Below are 20,164 nucleotides of genomic sequence, written 5' to 3' on the forward strand. Positions count from 1 at the left end.
ATAATGGTCAAAATGATTCAGACTCACTTATAACCATTGACTAAATCTACAAAAATCCTTTATCAAAGTTATCCCTAACACGTCTCCTGAGACCAACAACTTTTCAAGTCTACTTTACAAATGCAGCAAGTACCCCAGTTCCAACCACATTTGGGAGTTCCGATTGACATTGTGGGGAAAAAGTCTTTACATTTTAATTTTCTAATTGACAAGGTTGCTAATCTCCTGATTTCTTGAAATGTGATCAAGCTCTCCCAACCGCAGAAGCTGATTTTAATCAATTCAATTGTCATCTCTGTGATATCTCATATCCTCAATTGCTTGGAAATCCCTTTAGGTATTGCAAATAAGATAGATTCGATGATAGTTGCTTTCTTTTGGGATAAGGAGCAAGGGGAATGCACTGTATTCGACGTGAAATTCTCCATTTACCAAAAGGGATGGGAGGGTTAGGTATTAGGAAAGTCTCTATGTTCAATTCTGCGTTGTTAATGAAACAGGCTTGGCGTCTTCATACTCATCCCCAACTTCTGCTTTCAAAAGTTTATCAAGCCAAGGGTTTCTCTTCGTTAATATCAGCTGCTCAAACTCGTATTACTGGTCGTGTTTCTTGGGGGTTTCGGGGTATAAGGAATTAAGGCTGGATTTTTTTTGTTGCAAGGTTGTGCTTGGAAAATTGGCTCGGGAAATAGAGTACTAGCAGGAGGAGATAAATGGGTTGAGGGTCGTGTACCTATTTTCTCTTCCACAGTAAGCCTCAGTAATGCGCGACGCTGGAAAGTTTGTGATTTTTTGCATAAAAGTCATGTTCAATCGAATGCTGCAATGGTGAGAGAAAATTTTCAATGGGATGATGCAAGGAATATCTTGTCTACAGAATTGCCAGTTAGTGGGAAGGAAGATTATCTTTTCTGGCAAAAACATAAGTCAGGTAGGTACAATGTGAAGTCAGGTTATGCTTTCACGTGTGATTCGCATGAACAAAATCTATCTCGGGATACCCCTCAATCCGCAACGAATTTCTTTAGAATCTTGTGGGGGCTTTTAATCCCAGAAAAATGGAAACTTTTCCTTTGGAAGTGTTTGTTAGGTGGACTAGCAGTTTGCACTAATCACCGGGATCGTGGAATATGTACTGAGGTTATATGCGCACATTGTGGTTTACATGAGGAAGATGTGCAACATGTGTTTCGTTTGTGTCCGTTAGCGCAACATGTTTGGATGAGTGGATATTTAAGTATTCACTCTAATTATGATGAGAAACTTTCTTTTCAGGAATGGATTCTCTATTATATCAGGTTGTTTATCAGCTCAGATGGGAAGAATGGTCAAAGATTGTCCTACTTTATTTGCACTTTATGGGCTCTTTGGATTACTCGGAATAATAGAGTGTTCCGAAATCAGAGAGGAAGTATTGGCATTGTGATCACCCATATTCAGGATGGTCTGCAACAGCTGGGAACCCTTCTCAAATTTAGACAACGACAAGGTTTGCATTTCGGTCTTACTGAAGTAACCCTTGTTCATCCGCCAGGGTTTTGGAAGGTTGAAATAGGGAGACATGCAGATGATCATACCCCTTTTCATTTACAGGTGGATGCAGCTTGGAATAAAGCTAATCATCGTACTGGAACAAGATGGTATCTAGCATCAGCTACAGGGTATACAATAGCTCACACTGGATTTTGTGCCTGGGGCATGTCACATTCTGCGGCTCAAGCCGAAACTACATCGTGTCTAAATGGAATGCAATGGGCTATCTCTTGCTCGATTGACTCAGTCTTAATTTTAACAGACTCTTCTATTCTGGTCTCGTCTTTAGAAAAGCATCAAACACATGATATTCATCAGCAGTGGACGATTGACAGGATACGACAACTGGGTAAGTTTTTCTGTAGGTGTGTTATCTATAAGGTTAATCGAGAATAGGTGCAGGAGGCGCATGATTGTGCAAGGAATGCAGTTCAAGAGGGATTTTCTCGGGCTACTTTTGCTAGAGAGCCTGACTAGTTTGGTTTTGGTTTTGTTTTTTGTTTTTGTTTTTTCTTGTACTTTTCCTGAATATCAAAAAAAAAAAAGACAAAATCCGTTGGTTTAGTTTTTCCAACACAACCCATTTCGACTCACCCAATTAACCCAACTCATGAAACGTAACCCACCCAATACAAGAGCCTAACACATGAACCCAACCCACTTGACCCACCATCCTAATTTAAACTATGTTATATGTTTAAAATCAGCCCCGGTCTTGACATTTTGAGGGCCCTAGGCGAAAAAAGGGATCAGGGCCCCTTCCCAAATGATATGTCTTTAACTGAAATAATATCATAATTTTTTTTGTTAAATCCATTACATTCTTGAATTCAAATCAACAAAAAGTTAGTATATCTCCTTTGCAGGATCCTAGGATTTCAAAATTATGCTCTAGTCGATCTCTTGAAATATTTCAATAAAATAAATACTTACTTAATTACAAGATAATTAATACGCATAAAGAGATTCTTCTTTTGTTGTAAAATAAAGGTTTATTTTGAGCATATATAAAAGTATCAGTTAATTTTGTATTCATTAAAATTTGATATCTATTTTAAAACTTATAGACCCATAGTCCATCAAATAAGCATTTTTTTTCGCCCACATATAGTTGCATCAATTAGAACTGAGTACTAAAAGCCAAATACTATGTACATAAACTTAATATAAAACTTAATTATCTTGTAAAGGATTAAAAGACAGAGCTAATACAAATAAAGGTTTAAATAATTGACACACTATGGCCCTGTTCTTCTGAACTTTATTTGGCTGAACTGAACTGAACTGAACTAAACTGAATGGAGTTAAACTGAATTGAACTGAACTGAAATAAATAATAAATAATAAATAATAAATAATAAATAATAAATAATAAATAATAAATAATAAATAATAAATAATAAATAATAAATAATAAATAATAAATAATAAATAATAAATAATAAATAATAAATAATAAATAATAAATAATAAATAATAAATAATAAAATAATAAAATAATAAATAATTTAAACATAAGTCAGGATATTGCGGCTATGGGGTTGTATCTATTGCTAGATCTTTTTAGGTTGAGTTAGTTAGACAGTCCGACAGGTTTCTTGGCAGCTAAGCATCATTACTAACACAAAGAAATATAGGAATTAGGAAAGCATGATTGATTACTTGATTAGCAAGGCGGCGAAGACGTACAGTTCGTTATAATGCAAATCCTATCATTACATTGGTTTCGTAATAATTACCACTATATAAGAAGCCTTTTCTATTCTCTAAACTTCAAATCATACCAACACACATCCTTCAATTGTGTAGGTATTTTCATAAGTCAGGAAATTTAAACAAAACCTAAAAAGACCTAGCAATTGACAGAACCCCATAGCCGTAACTTCAAACCTCTCCAATCCAATGACTGAAATACCGTCGACAAAAGAAGGAGAAGATAGACTAAGCTCTCTCCCTGATGCCCTCCTCATCGAAATCATCTCTCTCCTTCCCTCCAATGCCGCCATAGCCACCGCCCTTTTATCGCCTCAATGGCGGGGTTTATGGGCCCATATTACTTCCGTCGACATCGATACTAGACAATTCCTCCACCGCCTCGATGCTTGCTCCGCCATCAACCAAGTCATCGAGAAATTCATTTCACCGTTGATTCGAACTTTCAGTCTCCGAGTTTACGACCAGAATGTTAAACATATATTTTTTTCTGGCGTTATGGATTCATGGTTTTGTCGAATTTGTGACCGAAACGTCGAAGAAATCAGTCTCAAAATCCTAGATTCTAAATCCGATTACAAATTTTCATCCCCTTGGAGTGTTTTCCCAACCCCTTGGTGTGTTTTCCAAACCCCTTCGTTGGTAGTGCTTGAACTGGATTCCGACATACCTCGCCGTTGTTATGGAATCAGTGATGATATAATTACATCCAAAGTTATAATTACTCTCCCGAATTTGAAGAAGTTGAGTATTCGTGTTTCGCATGATGAATGTCAAGGTTGGGGAAAACTAATCGAGTCTTGCCCATCCCTCGAAGTTTTATCAATGGTAGTTGTTTTAACCAAGGGAATATATGTAGTCGATGAACCAGCAATTAACTTATCAATCACCAGTAGAAATTTGGTGCGGTTGAATTTAAGTGTACTTGTGTATGAAATGGCAAGTGTTGTTGTCGATACCCCTAGATTGGAATATTTAAGGTCTGAAGTTTTAATTCTTTCCAAGTTTGTATTTGTAAATAAACCGAATTCCATACGTGAAGCATTTATAAGTTTTGATGATGGTTATGGAAACAACTGGTTCATGGAACTTCTTCAATCGATTTCTAATGTTAGTTCCCTCACACTTTGTATTAGAGATGATTATGTTATGATTACGGCCGCCGTGTTGTTGGCAAATCTGACCTATCTTCGACTGGAAATGTCTTATTTCCTTATGTATATGGTGTTATTGAGGTTGCTCAATTCATGCCCGAGTATGGAGGTTCTTGTATTGAGGGTTTCCAACAATTTTTACCCCAATCATCTCATCCCCATAAATGGTTATGATTTTGTTCCTTTGTGTCTGATGACTCGTATCAAGATGATTGAGATCGAGGCGTTTTCGCTTTATTATTACGATAACTGGAGTTTCTTGTTAAGGTATTTTCTGATTAGTGCCCAAGTTTTGGAGCGCTTGATCTTTACCCAATTCTACTCGAATAATTCGGGTTTCCAAAAATCGGAGTTTTGGAAAGAACTATCCGCATACAAAAGAAGTTCGCCGATGTGTGAAATTGAATTTTCAAGCTTATTTGGGAAGATGCCTAGCAAAATGAGGTCGTTTTTTCAGATGTCAGATATATGTGGGGGCAACACACATATCAGCTAAAAGACAAACAACTAAAAGATAAAAAAGGAAGTACCATTCACGTAAAAAAAAAGTACTATTTTTGTTTAAAAAAGTACCATTCAATTTCTTTTTTGTCCTTTTTCCTATTTTGTTTTTTTGCAGTGATATGCATTTGTAAGCACATATCTGATATCCGAAAAATACTTCCTCTTAGCAACACCTTGATCCTTCACGCGGATTGTGATGTATCATACACCAGACCTTCAATCATATCCCTAGTATACTTATTAGCACTAATGTTTACTTATTAGTTAGTTAAACTTGAGTTAATCCTGGATCAAAAACCTAGTATTCAATCCTTTTTGTTTATCCATCGGTTTGATCAATGCATATTATTGTTTGAGATGACGAGATGTATTTCATTCTATGAATCATTACTCTTTTTATCTGGTCTGGTCTAATTGTTTATGTGAGTGTTTTTTATTTTTATTTTTATTTTGGTTTGGTCTGATCTCATCTAATACACAATGAAAATAAGATGAAGAGAACAAGTCTCATCCTTTGCTCAAAAGTTGGTACAATCAGATGAACTGCATGATGCTCAATCACTATAATTACCTAAATACTTACATTAATTTAACCTAAATAAAGTACTATTGATTAATAACCTAAATACATACATTAATTAATAACCTAGAATTTATGGAGAGAAGTTAATGCGTTAACCATGATTAACTCGATCTAATTAATTTATTTTGGTCAAAATTAGTGAAATAATGTTACAAATGAGAAATTATTACTAATATTATTTCAGAAAGAATTTGCAAAAGTATAATGTTACCAAAGAGAATTTCCCGTTATTTAACAAATCTTTTTTTATGTGGTCAATTGTGAATTGTGTTTGATGGTTCTTATATTTATTTATCAATTGATGAATACAAAGCTACTTCTCGAACTTATTGGATAAACCCCGACTTACTGTGGCCTGGCGTTGGACAGGAAGACGACTAGACAGCCGACAGCTAACAGCTAGCTTATCACTTCATTCTTGAGTGTCATGATTTTATTGTGAATTTGTCTTGGCTTAGACTTTAGAGTGGTTGTTTTGTGCAACTTTTGTTAGTGGAATGTTTATTAAATACACTTGTGATGTTGCTTAGTAGTAATACTCTATCCGTCCCAAAATTTAGTGCCTGTTTTTTTAAAACGGTGACCCTAAATGATGTGTCTATTTCTATTTTAAATCATTAATTTTTACCCATAATACCTTCATGCACAAATTGTAATTCCAATATTGTCTTAAAACAATCAGAATTTTTACTTTAAAAATTGTACTTTCTAACTTTTGTTGAACCCATGTGTTTGATTTTTGTCTTTTTGAGGCCCATTTATTATGTACACACCTTTAATCTCTAACATGTACTTTACCTCGAAAGTACAAATAATTATTGTTTTATTATCTATGTTATCATTTTCCTTAATTCCCGTGTTTTTAGGCACGGCATGACTCGACCCGACACGATAAAGTACGCTAAATTTAGTAAAATTAGCCTTAGGCACGACGGGTCAGGCCGGCACGACACGGAAGCCCGTGGGCTTGGGCCCTTTTTAACTTTTCGGCCCGGTACGGCATGGCACGAAACAACGTGGGCCTGTCGTGGGCCCGACCAGATTAGGCCCATGGCTCGTGGGCTCAACCCGAAGCCCGACCCGACCCATGGTCATCTTTAGCAAAGAGAAGTGATAAATCGTTGGGGCCAGCCGGTTTCTTTGCCTATATCTACATTAAAATAATCTAATATGTATTTTATCCTATACTTCCTCCGTCTTTTAATACTCGCAACGTTTGTTAGTTTCACGCATGCCAATGCACAACTTTGATCATTTATATCTTAAATTCTCCTTATGCAAAAATTATAAAAAGTTGATATTTTGAAAATACACATTGAGACGAATCTAACAAGATCTCACATGACTATGTTTTATCTTATATAAAAAACACTACGAATAGTCAAAGTAGATTATATGAATAGTGGCAAAAATTCAAACGTTGCGAGTATAATCTAATATAATCTAATTATATATTTTATCCTATGTAATCTAATATAATCTAAGTATATATTTTATCCAATATCTACATTAAAATAATCTAATACTTCGCATATATTTTATTTTATCCTATCATATCCTATCCTATAATTAGAAAGCCATTAGCTATGTGAGGCCTATAAAACCCAAATGAAACAATTCTACACACTCCTGCTAAAAATATTCAAACACAATCTTAATCCCTCCAAAACTGTTTTAAACAACATTAATCACCTACAGACAAATAACCGTCCACCCACCATAAATAAATAAAAAAAGGATGATAAATAATTACAAACAAATATGCGCACTACAAGACAATAAAAGAAGTGGAGCGCTAAAAACCGGCCCACATTACTCAAAACATCCATACTATTTTTCCTTATTTTCCATTAGTACCCTTACTTAATCTTACTTTTCAATTCTCTCCCACCACCGCCAGCCACCACCTCCGGCCACCATCGCCCGCCACTACCTCCAGCTATCACCACGTCGTCGGCGACAAAATGGCCACTCTTCACAAGAGTTTTTTTTTATTGTTTTGTCCGAATTTTTTTTTAGAAATTTATACATTTTTAGCTTGTACTATGGTACAGACTTATGAATTTTAAGCTTGTACCATGATACAGACTTATGAGTTTTTAGCTTCGACCATGGTATTGACTATGCAATTTAAGCTTGTACCATGGAAGGAGCTTAAAATTCATAAGCCCATACCATGGAAGGAGCTAAAAATGCATAAGTCTCTATTTTTTTTCCGATTACATAAAATCAAATGCAACAACAAATCAAAACCTTAAATAATATAAACTTATGAATAATTAAGCTTGTACCATGGTACAGACTTGTGAATTTTCAACTCCTTCCATGGTACAAGTTTAAACTGCATAAGTCAATACCATGGTCGAACCTAAAAACTCATAAGTCTATACCGTGGTACAAGCTTAAAATTCATAAGCATATACCATGGTACAAGCTAAAAATGCATAAGTTTCTTTAAAAAATTCCGGACAAAAAAAAAAAAAAAACAGAACTCTTATGAAGACTCGGCCATTTTATCGCCGACGACGTGATGGTGGCGTTGGTGGCCGGATGTGGTGGTTAGATTTGGGGTGGGAAGGTAATAGGATAAACGAGGGAGTAAATAAAGGAGGGTACATGGGTAAATGAATTAGTCGTTTTTGAGTAATATGGGCGGTAAATAGTAAGCCCCTAAAAGAAACAGAAAGAAGGAGGAGAGAGGGTCGTTGAATTTCAAGTTAGACGGTCCGCCCATATAAGCTAGTTTTCTTGGCAACTAAGCAATTCCCTCCGTATTTATTTAAGAGATACATTTGTTTTTTTCGGCCGTATTTATTTAAGAGATACACTTCCCATTTTTAGTAACTTATCAATCCAACCATCTAATTAAATAATCTATCTATCTTATATCTCACCACCATGGCACCATATTAAACAAATAATTTCAGAACAACACCCTACTCCCCACTCCCTAAAACAACACGGTCCCTACTTGTTTTACCTATTAAAATATCTACACAACCTCACTTGTTTTATTACTTTATTTCATTAAATTCTTATTCTTAATACCCGTGCTCGTATAAGTGTATCATTTAAATAAATACGAAGGGAGTACTAAATAGGACATATTTTACCCAATAAGATAAGGGGAGCGGAATTTCGGCATGATGTGATGTACATCACATGGCATTTTGTGTACCATTCATTAAAAAGAAAGTACCATTTCGTGAAACGGAGTACCATTTCGTGAAACGGAGTACCATTACGATAAAAACATATATTATTGCGATTAAAACATGTACCATTACGATTAAAACATGTACCATCGAAATTCAATTTATTTACAGAAATACCCCTGTGATGTGCATCACAGCATGCCGAAATAGGTTCCTCATAGGAGTAGAACTCTAACTTGAAACAAAATCGTTAAAAACTACTCCGTACTCCGTACTAAATAAAAAGTTTCCTTTTTCTTTACACAACGAACTACTCCGAGGTAATAGGAAAGTATGATTGGATTAGGATTTAGTAAGGCGGCACATAAAAGTTAAATCCTATTACTACATGATTTAGTATTACCACGAAGCTAGCTACTCGTATAAATTGATGGCAGCCTTCTTTCAACTCCAAATCACATCCCATCACTTCTTCTCTTTCCTTTCATCGAAGAAATTAAAACCTCCCATTAGTCCCATATCTCCTACAAATCTCATTAATTAGCTTTCCCTAAAACCCAGTAACAATGCACAAGATTTTAATCCTTTTCACCTTATTTATCCTCACCAGTAACAATTTCATCATCCAGACCGAAGCTCAGTTATTCCGCTTTATTCCAAGATTCAATGTACCTGGGCTTCACATTCCTGGTTTTCAACGTGTGCCACACGGAAGACAATACCATCGTCTTCCCCTCGGACACCGCGCCGTTGGACCGGAGTCTGTCGCGTTCGATTGCGACGGAGATGGTCCGTACGTCGGAGTTTCAGATGGGCGGGTACTAAAGTGGCAAGGCTCATCACTCGGTTGGACTGTTTTCGCAGTAACACATCCGGACAGGTCTGATTCGTGTGACGGGCTAAACGACTCACCTGCAGAAGACAACTGTGGCAGACCACTCGGTTTAAGATTCGACACCAAAACATGCAACTTATACATTGCCGATTCCAGTGTCGGATTGGTCACGGTTGGCCGTAAAGGCGGTGTCGCCACCTCACTTTCCACCCGCGCAGAAGGGATCCCCTTCCACTTCCTTAACGCACTCGACATTGATTCCGACACCGGCGATGTTTACTTCACCGATTCGAGTTCCCGTTTTCGTCGATGGGAATTTCGATCAATTGACAGGAATGATCGAACTGGAAGACTGCTAAAGTATAACAGGAAGACGAAACACACAACTGTTCTTCTCAAAGGTCTTTCGTTTGCAAACGGTGTTGCATTGAGCAAGAATAAAGACTTCGTTCTAGTTGCGGAAACAACATTCTATCGAATTCAGAAGTACTGGCTTACCGGTCCTAAAGCCGGAACCGTTGAACTGTTTCTCCAACTTGCTGGACGACCGGACAATATTAACAGGAATTCAAACGGAGAGTTTTGGATATCGCAGAATCCGGCAAAGCCTGTCAAAGTTAGCGAAGACGGAGTTATTCTAGAAACATTAGATGCTCGTTCTATTGTTGATGCTAGTGATGTTACAGAAATCAACAATAATTTGTGGATAGGTTCGGTTATTCAAGGTTACATTATCCACACTAGTTAAATTTTTTGTAAGTTGAATTCTGGTGAAGTTAAGTATCAATTTTCTTATCCAAAGTTAAGTAGTATGTTACTTCCAAAATTGTAATACTTTTCTCGTTTTGAATAATTCTATGATATTAAGAATTTCCACTCAGTAAGATTTTGTGAAGTAGTACTTCCTCACTCTGAATGCACCAAAGAGACAGTTTAGTTCCATGTATTCTATGATCTACACAGTACAGATTTATGTTCACCTAATTTGTGTTCGGTTTTAGTATTGTTCAGCACCGCTGAAATAAAATGGAGTGCAGTTAAAAGTACCTGTAAATTCTGTAATGCTCGCGTCCTTGGTCTGTTTGTACGAGTGCAGTTTTGCAGAATCAGTTTCTTCATCCAGCTGCATTTGTCACAAATCACACAGTACTCAGTACTGGTTACAAAATCTATTAGGTAAGAGTAGTAAAATTAACACACAACAAAACTAAAAGCACGGGAATCGTTTTTAAGGACTAAATAAACTGGCAAATTAGAGCTCCTATGAACTCCATAGCAGACATATCTCGATATTCAGGATATATTTTATGTTATTCTAATAACTTAGAAAGGACTTTGACCTGCCTATGAATTCGGTCGATGAAATGCACCAAAGAATGCTCCATTCTTGTCAACACTGTCCCTCCTATGATCTGATCAGCCTCCCAGAATACAAGTGCGAAGTTAGATTCAGGGAAAAATCTGATTCAAACAGGAAGAAACAGGAAATCAGACAATTATAGATAGCAGAAGCAAAAAAGGCGTGTATGTTTTGTAGGGTGGAACGAGACAAATAACTAGCTAGATTTTGTAGTACAGTTCGAGAATTTAGAAAAACAGAGACATTTATAGGTAGCAAACATATGAATGAAGTCAGAACTCACAATGCAGGAAAAATAATCTAGTCAGAGTACAGATTTAAATTCACATAATTTGTTATCTCGATTTCAAATGCAGTTCTGTTTGCTCTGTTGCATGAAACTGGAACAGAAAAACATCCTAGATAAAATGTGGGCAGTAGTGTGTAAAAGTGTCACCTTCTAAAACTGTAGCATCATCGACAAAGCCATCACCTGGTTAAGATTATTGACAGCTACAATATACAGCGGGTATAAAGGAGTGGAGAGAGTATAAAATTATCTAAGAACTACTCTCAGATGGATGATCAATTGAAAGATCGCTGATGTTAAAGGGCCTATACTCAGTCAAGCAACATCGATAATAATTTGAACTTAACACATACTCTTTTCAGAAATTTTATACTCATTAGACATCAACCTGCAGCACATACATTCCAATGGTTCAATTTCTAGTGGTTGAACTACTTCTCCCTCCCCCATTATGCAGCGATGCAGGGAGAAGTTCAGTGGCCAATGGGTCCAGTGTTGATGAGATTAACAGATCAAGACCAAATGATGCATGAAACATTAATTGGCAATCATAAACATTCATACAACAACAACAATATCGAAGCCTTAATTCCAATGAGACATACTCTAACAGCATTAGTTTGGGGTTAACCAATTTGCATACCAAACAACATTACAGGTTTTCTCACTCCTCCCTATGCTGCCCACTCTCAACACCAGCAAGAAATGGTTTTCTGGTCAAAAAAGCCTTATTTGACATTAACTGTGCATAATCCCGGTTCTAAATTCCAATTTTTATCTTAAACATGATTGTTTCAAAGGAGTACATGCTTTGGAACCAAATCTCATTAATGGTTTTGGATGAGAAATTAAGTGAGAAATACCTAAAAAGCTTTAGACAGGATCTGTAATATGCAATCTCTCCCAGTTCAAGTAGACTAAAGCTCCCCATTTTCCATTTTTGAAAAGATGCTGCATTATGCAAGGTGATCAACCAGAATACATGCAACTACGCAAGGTGTATCTTCTGAGGATATGTGTCATGTAAGCAACACATGCATCAAGAGAAACCAAGAAAATTAATCACTTTGAGGTTCTAGTCTTAACTCTTGCACACAACAAATTTACGATTTAACAATAACAGTATCACAATTAGCAGCGGTTACCTGATATTCCTACTTCAACTAGTCTCTCAGTCAAGGAACCACTAGAAAAAGGAGGTCAAGTAAACTAGCTGAGTAACACAATGTTACTGAAGAAAAAGAATTCGAGGGGTGCCGAGTCTCCCAAACGCCCCCCCTAAGTTCCTCCCATACCACAGGAAGAATTTTATAAGCTTACTTGACAGCAACTAAAAGGACCTACAAGAGTAAAAGCAATAAAAAAAAACTTACCAAACAGGAAATATAACATCATTACAATCTAGCAACAATATTTTACTTCCACAGATGAATAGATGATCTGATTTGTACATCAACATTCAAAGGAAAAAAAAAACACCTTTCATACAGTTAAAGACCATACGCATCTCAAACAACTCAAGGATCTAATAGACAGAGATAGACATCACTCATCAACACAGAAAGGTGTCAAACCTGAAGCAACATGTTCAGCATATCTTCATGATGGTTCGGGTACATTAACAAGGTCCAGAAGGGAAGCATTCAAGAGAAGATAAGTACTAACTAATAATCATCCATCATTACACATATACTGGCAGAACGGGCAGTTCACACCACGCTACTCACCAGTTAAACCATCCTTTTATCTTATTCTAGATATAGTAGAAAGTAGGAACATTCTATCTTCTCCATAGAAGTGTGTAGTACAAGATTTTCTTGCATAACACAAAAGATTGGTCAAGAAATTTCATTTCTTTCTCTCTGCAAGATCACATCATACAAACAATTAGGGCCTAGGCCCCAAAATTTCTTAGTTAAGTGTAACAATTTTTCAAGGAATCTATATAAAAAAATACAATTAATCTATGAAGAGGTCCCGATAAAGATATATATATACTACGTATAATGGATTTTATTTAAGAAAGCACTACTAATCTCTACATAAACCTTCCTAATAGAAAGGAATGAAAAGGCTGATAGTTGAATAATATAAAATGGTTTAGTTTTTCTGCATCAACATTTAGACAAATTGAACAGCACATATGAAGATCAACAAAAGGCTATATTTTTTGCTACTTCAGCTCTACTCACATGCCTCATCAAGAACAGATGCAAGTCATGCAACCACACTCCACCAATGTTTAGTTCCTACATTAACATTGAGCAAACAAATTCTGAGACAAATCAGACAATTGAATGAGCCTAAAGTACATGCTTTACATCATTCTCATTATGCCTCATCAAAGAAAATGGGAATTTTACCTTCCATCTGCAGCGGTATAAAAAGATGATGGCCGATATGATCCTAACTAATGCACATAGCTTGTATTTGGTCCAATGCTTCTAAGTAGCTTCATTACCTGCAAACCTATTCAAACAACAGCCATTTTGCAAAGCCATTTATTGTTCCCACCCTTTCCCTTACCCTCCCAGCCAAATATATAATGGAAAGCAATCTGGTACTAACAAAAATTCAAAGCTTTTGAACTTAAAAACAGAAGACCTTGGAGATGAAGAGTATAATCAACAATTAGAAAGCATCATGATTTATTCACTGTAACATTAGATAAACCTTGAAGAGTCACATTTTTTGCAGTCTCATATAGTATACTAGCTTCAATACAGACCTATATAGTCTCAGATAAACTATCTTTGATTCATCAACTGTGACAACTTAACAAGAAATCAGAGGAACTACACAAACATCTTTCTAGATGAAGAAACTCAAGTTAAAGAAAACACAAGCATTTCTCTGTAACATGAAGAGTATAATCAACAATTGGGGAGCATCATGATTCATTCACTGTAACATTAGATAAACCTTGAAGAGTTACATTTTTTGCAGTCTCATATAGTATACTAGCTTCAATACAGACCTATATAGTCTCAGATAAACTATCTTTGATTCATCAATTGTGACAACTTAACAAGAAATCAGAGGAACTACACAAACATCTTTCTAGATGAAGAAACTAAAGTTAAAGAAAACACAAGCATTTCTCTGTAACATGGAGAGTATAATCAACAATTAGGGAGCATCATGATTCATTCACTGTAACATTAGATAAACCTTGAAGAGTCACAATTCTCAGTATCTATATAGTCTACTAGCTTCAATACAAACCTATATTATCTTTGATTCAACAACTGAGACAACTTAACAAGATAACTACTTAAATTTAAATCTCTTACATTCTAGGCCATGTCAAACAACTATACAAGTCTAAGCAGAAATCAGAGAAACTGCACAAACATCTTTCTAGATGAAGAAACTCAAGTTAAAGAAAACACATTCACCTCAAAACCGATACCTCCTACACTCTTGCCAATTCACTGCAGGCTGTCCATCACACCGAACCAACTGAAACTCGAAGATCATATTCCCTAGTGGCCCTTTCTTCTTCTCACATTCCTTGACTTCATACAAACCATCATACACATACAAATTCTGACCAACATTCTTCTTATATACAAGCCCCCTAATCACTCTAACAGGCTTATTCTCCTTCATACTAGTCCACAATGCAAGATTCCCAGACTTAAGTTCCTGGTCAGGAGGAACCCCAACTTCATGGCGTTTAAGATTTCCTCCTTCACCAATATAAATCAAGGAATTTAGATTATTCATCTTGTCTAAATGCCTCTCATTTGCAACAATACTAGTTGCTACTCGACCCTTACCCCATTCCATACTATCAATCCCACTTTGAGGTTGCTTATGCAATCCAACAATCATCAATTCTATCCTATAATGAAACTTATCCCCAATTTCTACACCAGGAACATCCCCAAATCTCAATGCTGACATATTCCTTATTTTCCCTTCATTTTTCAACTCCCCATAAGCTGTTGTATCAACTCTCCTAACCCCTTTACCACTCCTTGAGATTTCATTACACCTTTCCCTAAACAACCTCAGCATTTCAACCACTTTCTCCCCCTCCCCAGAATTCTTCATCTTTGGAACTGTTTTTATCTCCTTAAGTTTCTGATCTTTCTTCAAGTCAATCACACTTTCTCTCTCCTTTGACCTTCCTTCATTGCCCAATACAGGCTCTTTCCCCTTGAGTTTCTGGTCTTTCTTCAAGTCAAACACATTTTCTCTCTCCTTTGGCCTTCCCTCACTGCTCAATACAAGGTGTTTCCCCTTTCTATTTCCCTCCAAATTCTGGAATGTTCTAGTACCTTCTCGATCACCCGTTAACGGCTTACTTCTCACAGCACCAACACCGCGCCTCCAAGTGAAGGAATCTCCATCAAATTGGGTGGTTTTCGGGGCGTCGGGGCCACACCCAGGTGGGAACTCCCTCGTATAATTATGAACTGACTTCTTACCAGGAATAAAAAAGGGTAATTTTGAACTTCCACATCCACACCCAGGTGGGAAATCACGATAAAGCGTAACCCTAACTTTATTATTACCTCCGTTGTCAACTTCCATTGTTAGGTTTCGAAACAAAAAAACAGGGGAAAGGAAAAATGGGTGTAATTCAAGTGAAACGAAGGCAAAACTGTGAGAAATTTGAAGTGTAAAGTAACAGAATTTGGGATGAAACGAACGATTTACCCCAGAATTTTCTGATTAAGTGGAAATGTGAGCATTGTCAACTTCCATTGTTAGGTTTCGGAACAAAAAAAACTGGTGAGAGGAAAAATGGGTGTAATTCAAGTGAAATGAAGGCAAAACTATGAGAAATTTGAAGTATAAAGTGACAGAATTTGGGATAAAAAGAACGATTAACCCCAGAATTTCCCGATTAAGTGGAAATGTGAGGGTTACAAACTCTGTTAAAAAAAATCCTGGAATTTTTGGGTTTTGGGGTTTTCAAAATTTGTGAAGTTAGTAATGGAAGTTTAAATATTTTGCAGAAATTGTGAATGGAGTTGTGGAGAAAGGTGTAAAAGTAAGCTCCATTGACAAGATTTTTCAGTGCAGGAAACCAGGAAGGGAAACTGGGCGTTTGACAGAACAAATAAAGGAGAGTAGTAGGACTGTAAGAGACGTAGTGGCGTAGCGCATACTAAATTTAATTTCCATTTTGTCTTTTAGTGATCCGTACAACTTACAAGCCCCTTCTAACCTTCTTTCATTAAAATTAAAATGTAAAAAATGTGAAGTTTTGCCGTTTTGGCGAATTTAATTAGCCATCACAAATTATTCAATATTTACCTCCATCCCCATCTAAAATTTTCATCCTTAAGCTTTGTTCTTCTGAATTTTGTTTGGCTGGACTGAACTGAATTGAGCTGAACTGAATTGAATGAAGTTGAACTAAACTGAACTTAATGAAGCTGCAATAAAATCCAAAAAAACATGGCCTTATTCCGATTCTTCTATACTCAAGACCAATATCACAATTAAAAGTAAATTCAATAGTAGTTATTTTTCTTTTATTGGGAAAAAGAAGCTACCATGCATTGATGTTTTGATGTGAATGCAACTTTATTAAAGTATCTCAAGGAATTTTACTTTCTATTTTTACACAAGCTCAACTAGTAAAATTCATATAGTAATTACCCCATCATCTTTTGAACGTTCAAACACGGTAGATAATTCATTAAGTATCTCGGTTATTTATTTACTCTTTAAGAAATAATCACGCGTTACATGTCAATCAGCACAACAACACAAGTTAAGGAGACCACATAAATTGGAAAAAGAGTATACAAAGTCATTTCAAGAGCCATTATTATGAAAACAAACTTTAAACATGGAGTAGAAACGAAGTTATACTACTCCATTTTTTTTTACTTGTAAGTCGTAATACTTTATTTTTTACAATATTCCATACTTTGTTTTGTTATCTTTGATAATCTTTACATAGAAAAAAAATGTATCATATCGACTTAATATAGGTTTTACAAGTACTAGTTTAACAAATTAATTATTCAAGTTATACGCTGGGAAGCAGGGACACGTCATTGGGCTGCCGTGTCCCGTGTCCGACACGTATTGGACACCGACACGCGGAAATATGTGTCGGACACGCGAAATCACGTGTCCGATTTTTTTTTGAAAAATTAGGACACGAGACACACGACCGGATACGTCTTGGACACGTCTTGAATACATATTTCAATATAAATTAATATTTCAGATTGCTATCTCTTTTTTATAATTCGTTCGAAGGTCTCCTGAGTAATCAACAACCTTCATAAATATAGATTGGATTCACAAGCCACCATGACATTAGTTACGGTCTCCTTTGTGGGTTACTCCATCCATCATGTGAATCTGGTCTTATGTTCATGAAGGTTTGGTGTTCATTCACAACAATCTCCGTCTACTTTCTAGGATGAGTGAAAGTTATTACAAAGGAAGAACAAAAATGAGGGATGTGAGAGGAGATGATTATCATGTCATTTTATGTAGTATAGTTCAATTTTCTTATTTGTTAATAAATTTAGTTACTTTTTGCATTATTTTATTAATGATTTTAATTTTCTTTGATATAATATATTATTTTAATATTATTATTTCTCGTGTCCCCGTGTCCGTCATTTCTAAGATGGCGTATCCCCGTACTCGTATTGTGTCCGTGTCCGTGTCCATATCCATTTTGGTGCAACCTAGGTTATACGTAGTACATGGTAAAACGTGAAAGTAAAATTGTTGCAACCAACATAGCTCCCAGCCTCCAATAGGCAATAGCTCTGCTCGGTAGCTCACATGCAAGCTACCAAAACAATGCAAGTATGCATGAATTTAGAAATAAATTATCACTTATTATGCCTAGTTTTTTTTTTTTGCAGCTAGTGACTTGTGAGGAGGGAGAAAATTAATTTATTAGATTGGTAGATAAACCAACGTATAATAGGCCAAATTGTCTAAAGTAAACATTCAATTATATTACTTTCCTGTCCCTTTTTATTCTTTGCGTTTGGTATAATATACACGATCAAACAAATAATTAATGTGATCAAAGATTTTTTATAATTTTCTAATTAAACAATGCTTTCACTTTTATTTACACTCTGGCATTGGGAAAGTGAGAGACATTTAATGTCATAATGAGAAAGTGTGACAGATCAAATCTAATGAATTTGATTGGTTAAAATATATTTGACGCGATTTTTGATAGAATATTATGAGCATTTATATGTTACAAAAGAAATATTCCAAATGTAAAAATTAAAATGAGACACCAAAAATAGAATACGTAAATAATAAAAATGGAAGGAGGAAGTAATAGTCAGGGAATATTCATTTTAAGGTGGATACAAACTATTTAGTCGGCTAAAGTCTCATGGAATAATACACAACACAAATTGGGATCTAATCTCGTAAAAGAAAATAATAACAATACATAGTTGTTCATGTCAATTCATCACTTAGTAAAGATCATAGGCTCATAGCTACTAGCCTACTACATAAAAAGTCATATAATTTCATTATTTTTTGGGTGCCGAGAGTGTCAACTTACGAGGGCGAAACGACTAATGATTTAGACATGATTTGATCTAAAGCAAGTGTATCGATCCTTTTTTATAGACCTCTATTCTTTGAGAGTTCACAAGACTTTACCAACTAAACTAGTTAACATTCAGAAGCATATTGCTACTACATTTACTATAACACTTACTACGTAAATGTTAGTCATATATGACCAAATTAACACCATCTTAAACAACATTAATTAACATGAAACTTCATTAATTATCTCTTACAACCTTTCAGACAAATATCAGGTTGTCCAGGGCACCTAAACAACTCAAACTCAAAGATCCAGTTCTTCATCAACCCTTGCTTCTTCTCACAACTTTTCACCTCATACAACCCATCATATATATACTCAGTCCTTTCAACCGTACGTCCACGACGAGGACACATCCGATTAACTTTAAACCCTTTAACAACCCTAACTGGACTACTCGACATCTTACTCTCCAACAACGCAAGATTCCCACCCTTGAGCTCTTGATCACTCGGCTTCGAATCCAATTTCGGATTCGGGTTCCCCACCGTTTTCCCTCGTGGTTTCCCGCCCTCACCAATGTACGTCAAGATATTCGGGTCATTAATCTTGTCAAAATGATCCGAATTCGCCACAACACACGTGGCAACCTTTTTAAGCCCGGATGAGTCGGTTGTCGTGTCGATCCCACGTTCGTTATGCTTGTGTAAACCAACGATGACGAGTTCGACCCGGTAACGGAACCTGTCCCCGACTTCAACACCGGGTACGGGTCCAATTATCGATGAACACCGTTTGATTATTTTCCCTTCTTTTGTCAACTCGTTCATCGCCTTTATATCAACCCTTCCTCTTTCACTCTCATCTCTTGTTTCAGTAATTTTATCAAACCTTTCCCTAAATAATTTCAACATTTCTTGAATCTCAGCTCTATCACCTCCACCATTGTTAGTGCCACCCTTGTTCTTTTTCACAATTATCCGATCACATTCGCCGCCACTCCCTAGCTTACCTTTTGCGGCGCCGACCTTCCGCCACCAGACGGCGGCGGCGGCGTTACTCTTTCCAACCACCCCTTTAGGTTGTGCGGCGGCGGATCCTAACACGTTCGAGCCGCACCTCGGAGGAAAATCCCTAGTGTACTGGACATATCTTGAACAAAAACCGCTCGAGACGGGTGAGTATAGCTAGTATGGTTTAGGTTAGGTTTTCGATTAATTAAATAATATAGGAGTTTGAGGAGAAGGCTTGCTTCGGCGAAGCTTCGTGTTTTCAGTGTGGAAATTAATGGAGTGAGCTAGAAAGAGACGGAATAAAAGAATAAATGTCATTGAGAAAGTGTGAGGAAGACTGACTTTTACCATTTTCAGGTGTTGCCGTGATGTGCTAAACTTGAAAAGGTGGATTCTAAAAAAAGAAAGAAAATGATTCTGACTATAAGAATTAAGGACTTAACATTTGAAACATGATACGGAGTATTTGTCATACAAAAACATGGTATGACAACGATACTCCCTCCGTC

The 20,164-nt window shown here is 36.3% G+C and overlaps 4 protein-coding genes across 8 annotated transcripts; 2 read left to right on the plus strand and 2 right to left on the minus strand.

The window, feature by feature from the left end:
* Nucleotides 1-3,435: 3,435 nt before the first annotated feature.
* Nucleotides 3,436-4,896, plus strand: LOC110794972 (F-box/FBD/LRR-repeat protein At2g26030-like). Its single transcript, XM_021999950.2, has one exon. The coding sequence runs from the start codon at nucleotides 3,436-3,438 to the stop codon at nucleotides 4,894-4,896; it is 1,461 nt and encodes a 486-aa protein (XP_021855642.2).
* A 3,853-nt stretch (nucleotides 4,897-8,749) lies between these two features.
* LOC110794963 (protein STRICTOSIDINE SYNTHASE-LIKE 10-like) lies at nucleotides 8,750-10,353 on the plus strand. Its single transcript, XM_021999940.2, has one exon. The coding sequence runs from the start codon at nucleotides 9,209-9,211 to the stop codon at nucleotides 10,223-10,225; it is 1,017 nt and encodes a 338-aa protein (XP_021855632.2). The 5' UTR covers nucleotides 8,750-9,208; the 3' UTR covers nucleotides 10,226-10,353.
* Nucleotides 9,948-16,225, minus strand: LOC130464009 (histone-lysine N-methyltransferase, H3 lysine-9 specific SUVH6-like). Of its 5 annotated transcripts, XM_056833325.1 has the most exons (8): nucleotides 14,525-16,225; nucleotides 13,490-13,595; nucleotides 13,319-13,375; nucleotides 12,272-12,466; nucleotides 11,990-12,132; nucleotides 10,818-10,938; nucleotides 10,525-10,600; nucleotides 9,948-10,085 (listed from the first exon to the last, which is right to left on the minus strand). In XM_056833325.1, exon 1 carries the CDS (start codon nucleotides 15,666-15,668, stop codon nucleotides 14,526-14,528), a length of 1,143 nt encoding a protein of 380 aa, XP_056689303.1. In that variant the 5' UTR covers nucleotides 15,669-16,225; the 3' UTR covers nucleotides 9,948-10,085; nucleotides 10,525-10,600; nucleotides 10,818-10,938; nucleotides 11,990-12,132; nucleotides 12,272-12,466; nucleotides 13,319-13,375; nucleotides 13,490-13,595; nucleotide 14,525. The 5 variants fall into 5 exon arrangements, with proteins under 5 accessions (XP_056689303.1, XP_056689305.1, XP_056689304.1 ...); XM_056833327.1 differs by lacking the exon at nucleotides 13,319-13,375; XM_056833326.1 differs by lacking the exon at nucleotides 11,990-12,132.
* Nucleotides 16,226-18,860: 2,635 nt separating this feature from the next.
* LOC110794954 (histone-lysine N-methyltransferase, H3 lysine-9 specific SUVH5-like) lies at nucleotides 18,861-19,935 on the minus strand. The gene has a single exon (XM_021999931.2). It carries the CDS (start codon nucleotides 19,554-19,556, stop codon nucleotides 18,885-18,887), a length of 672 nt encoding a protein of 223 aa, XP_021855623.2. The 5' UTR covers nucleotides 19,557-19,935; the 3' UTR covers nucleotides 18,861-18,884.
* Between the last annotated feature and the right edge of the window lie 229 nt (nucleotides 19,936-20,164).

Source organism: Spinacia oleracea, chromosome 6 (assembly GCF_020520425.1).
Source record: "Spinacia oleracea cultivar Varoflay chromosome 6, BTI_SOV_V1, whole genome shotgun sequence".
Classification (NCBI taxonomy): Eukaryota; Viridiplantae; Streptophyta; class Magnoliopsida; order Caryophyllales; family Amaranthaceae; genus Spinacia; species Spinacia oleracea.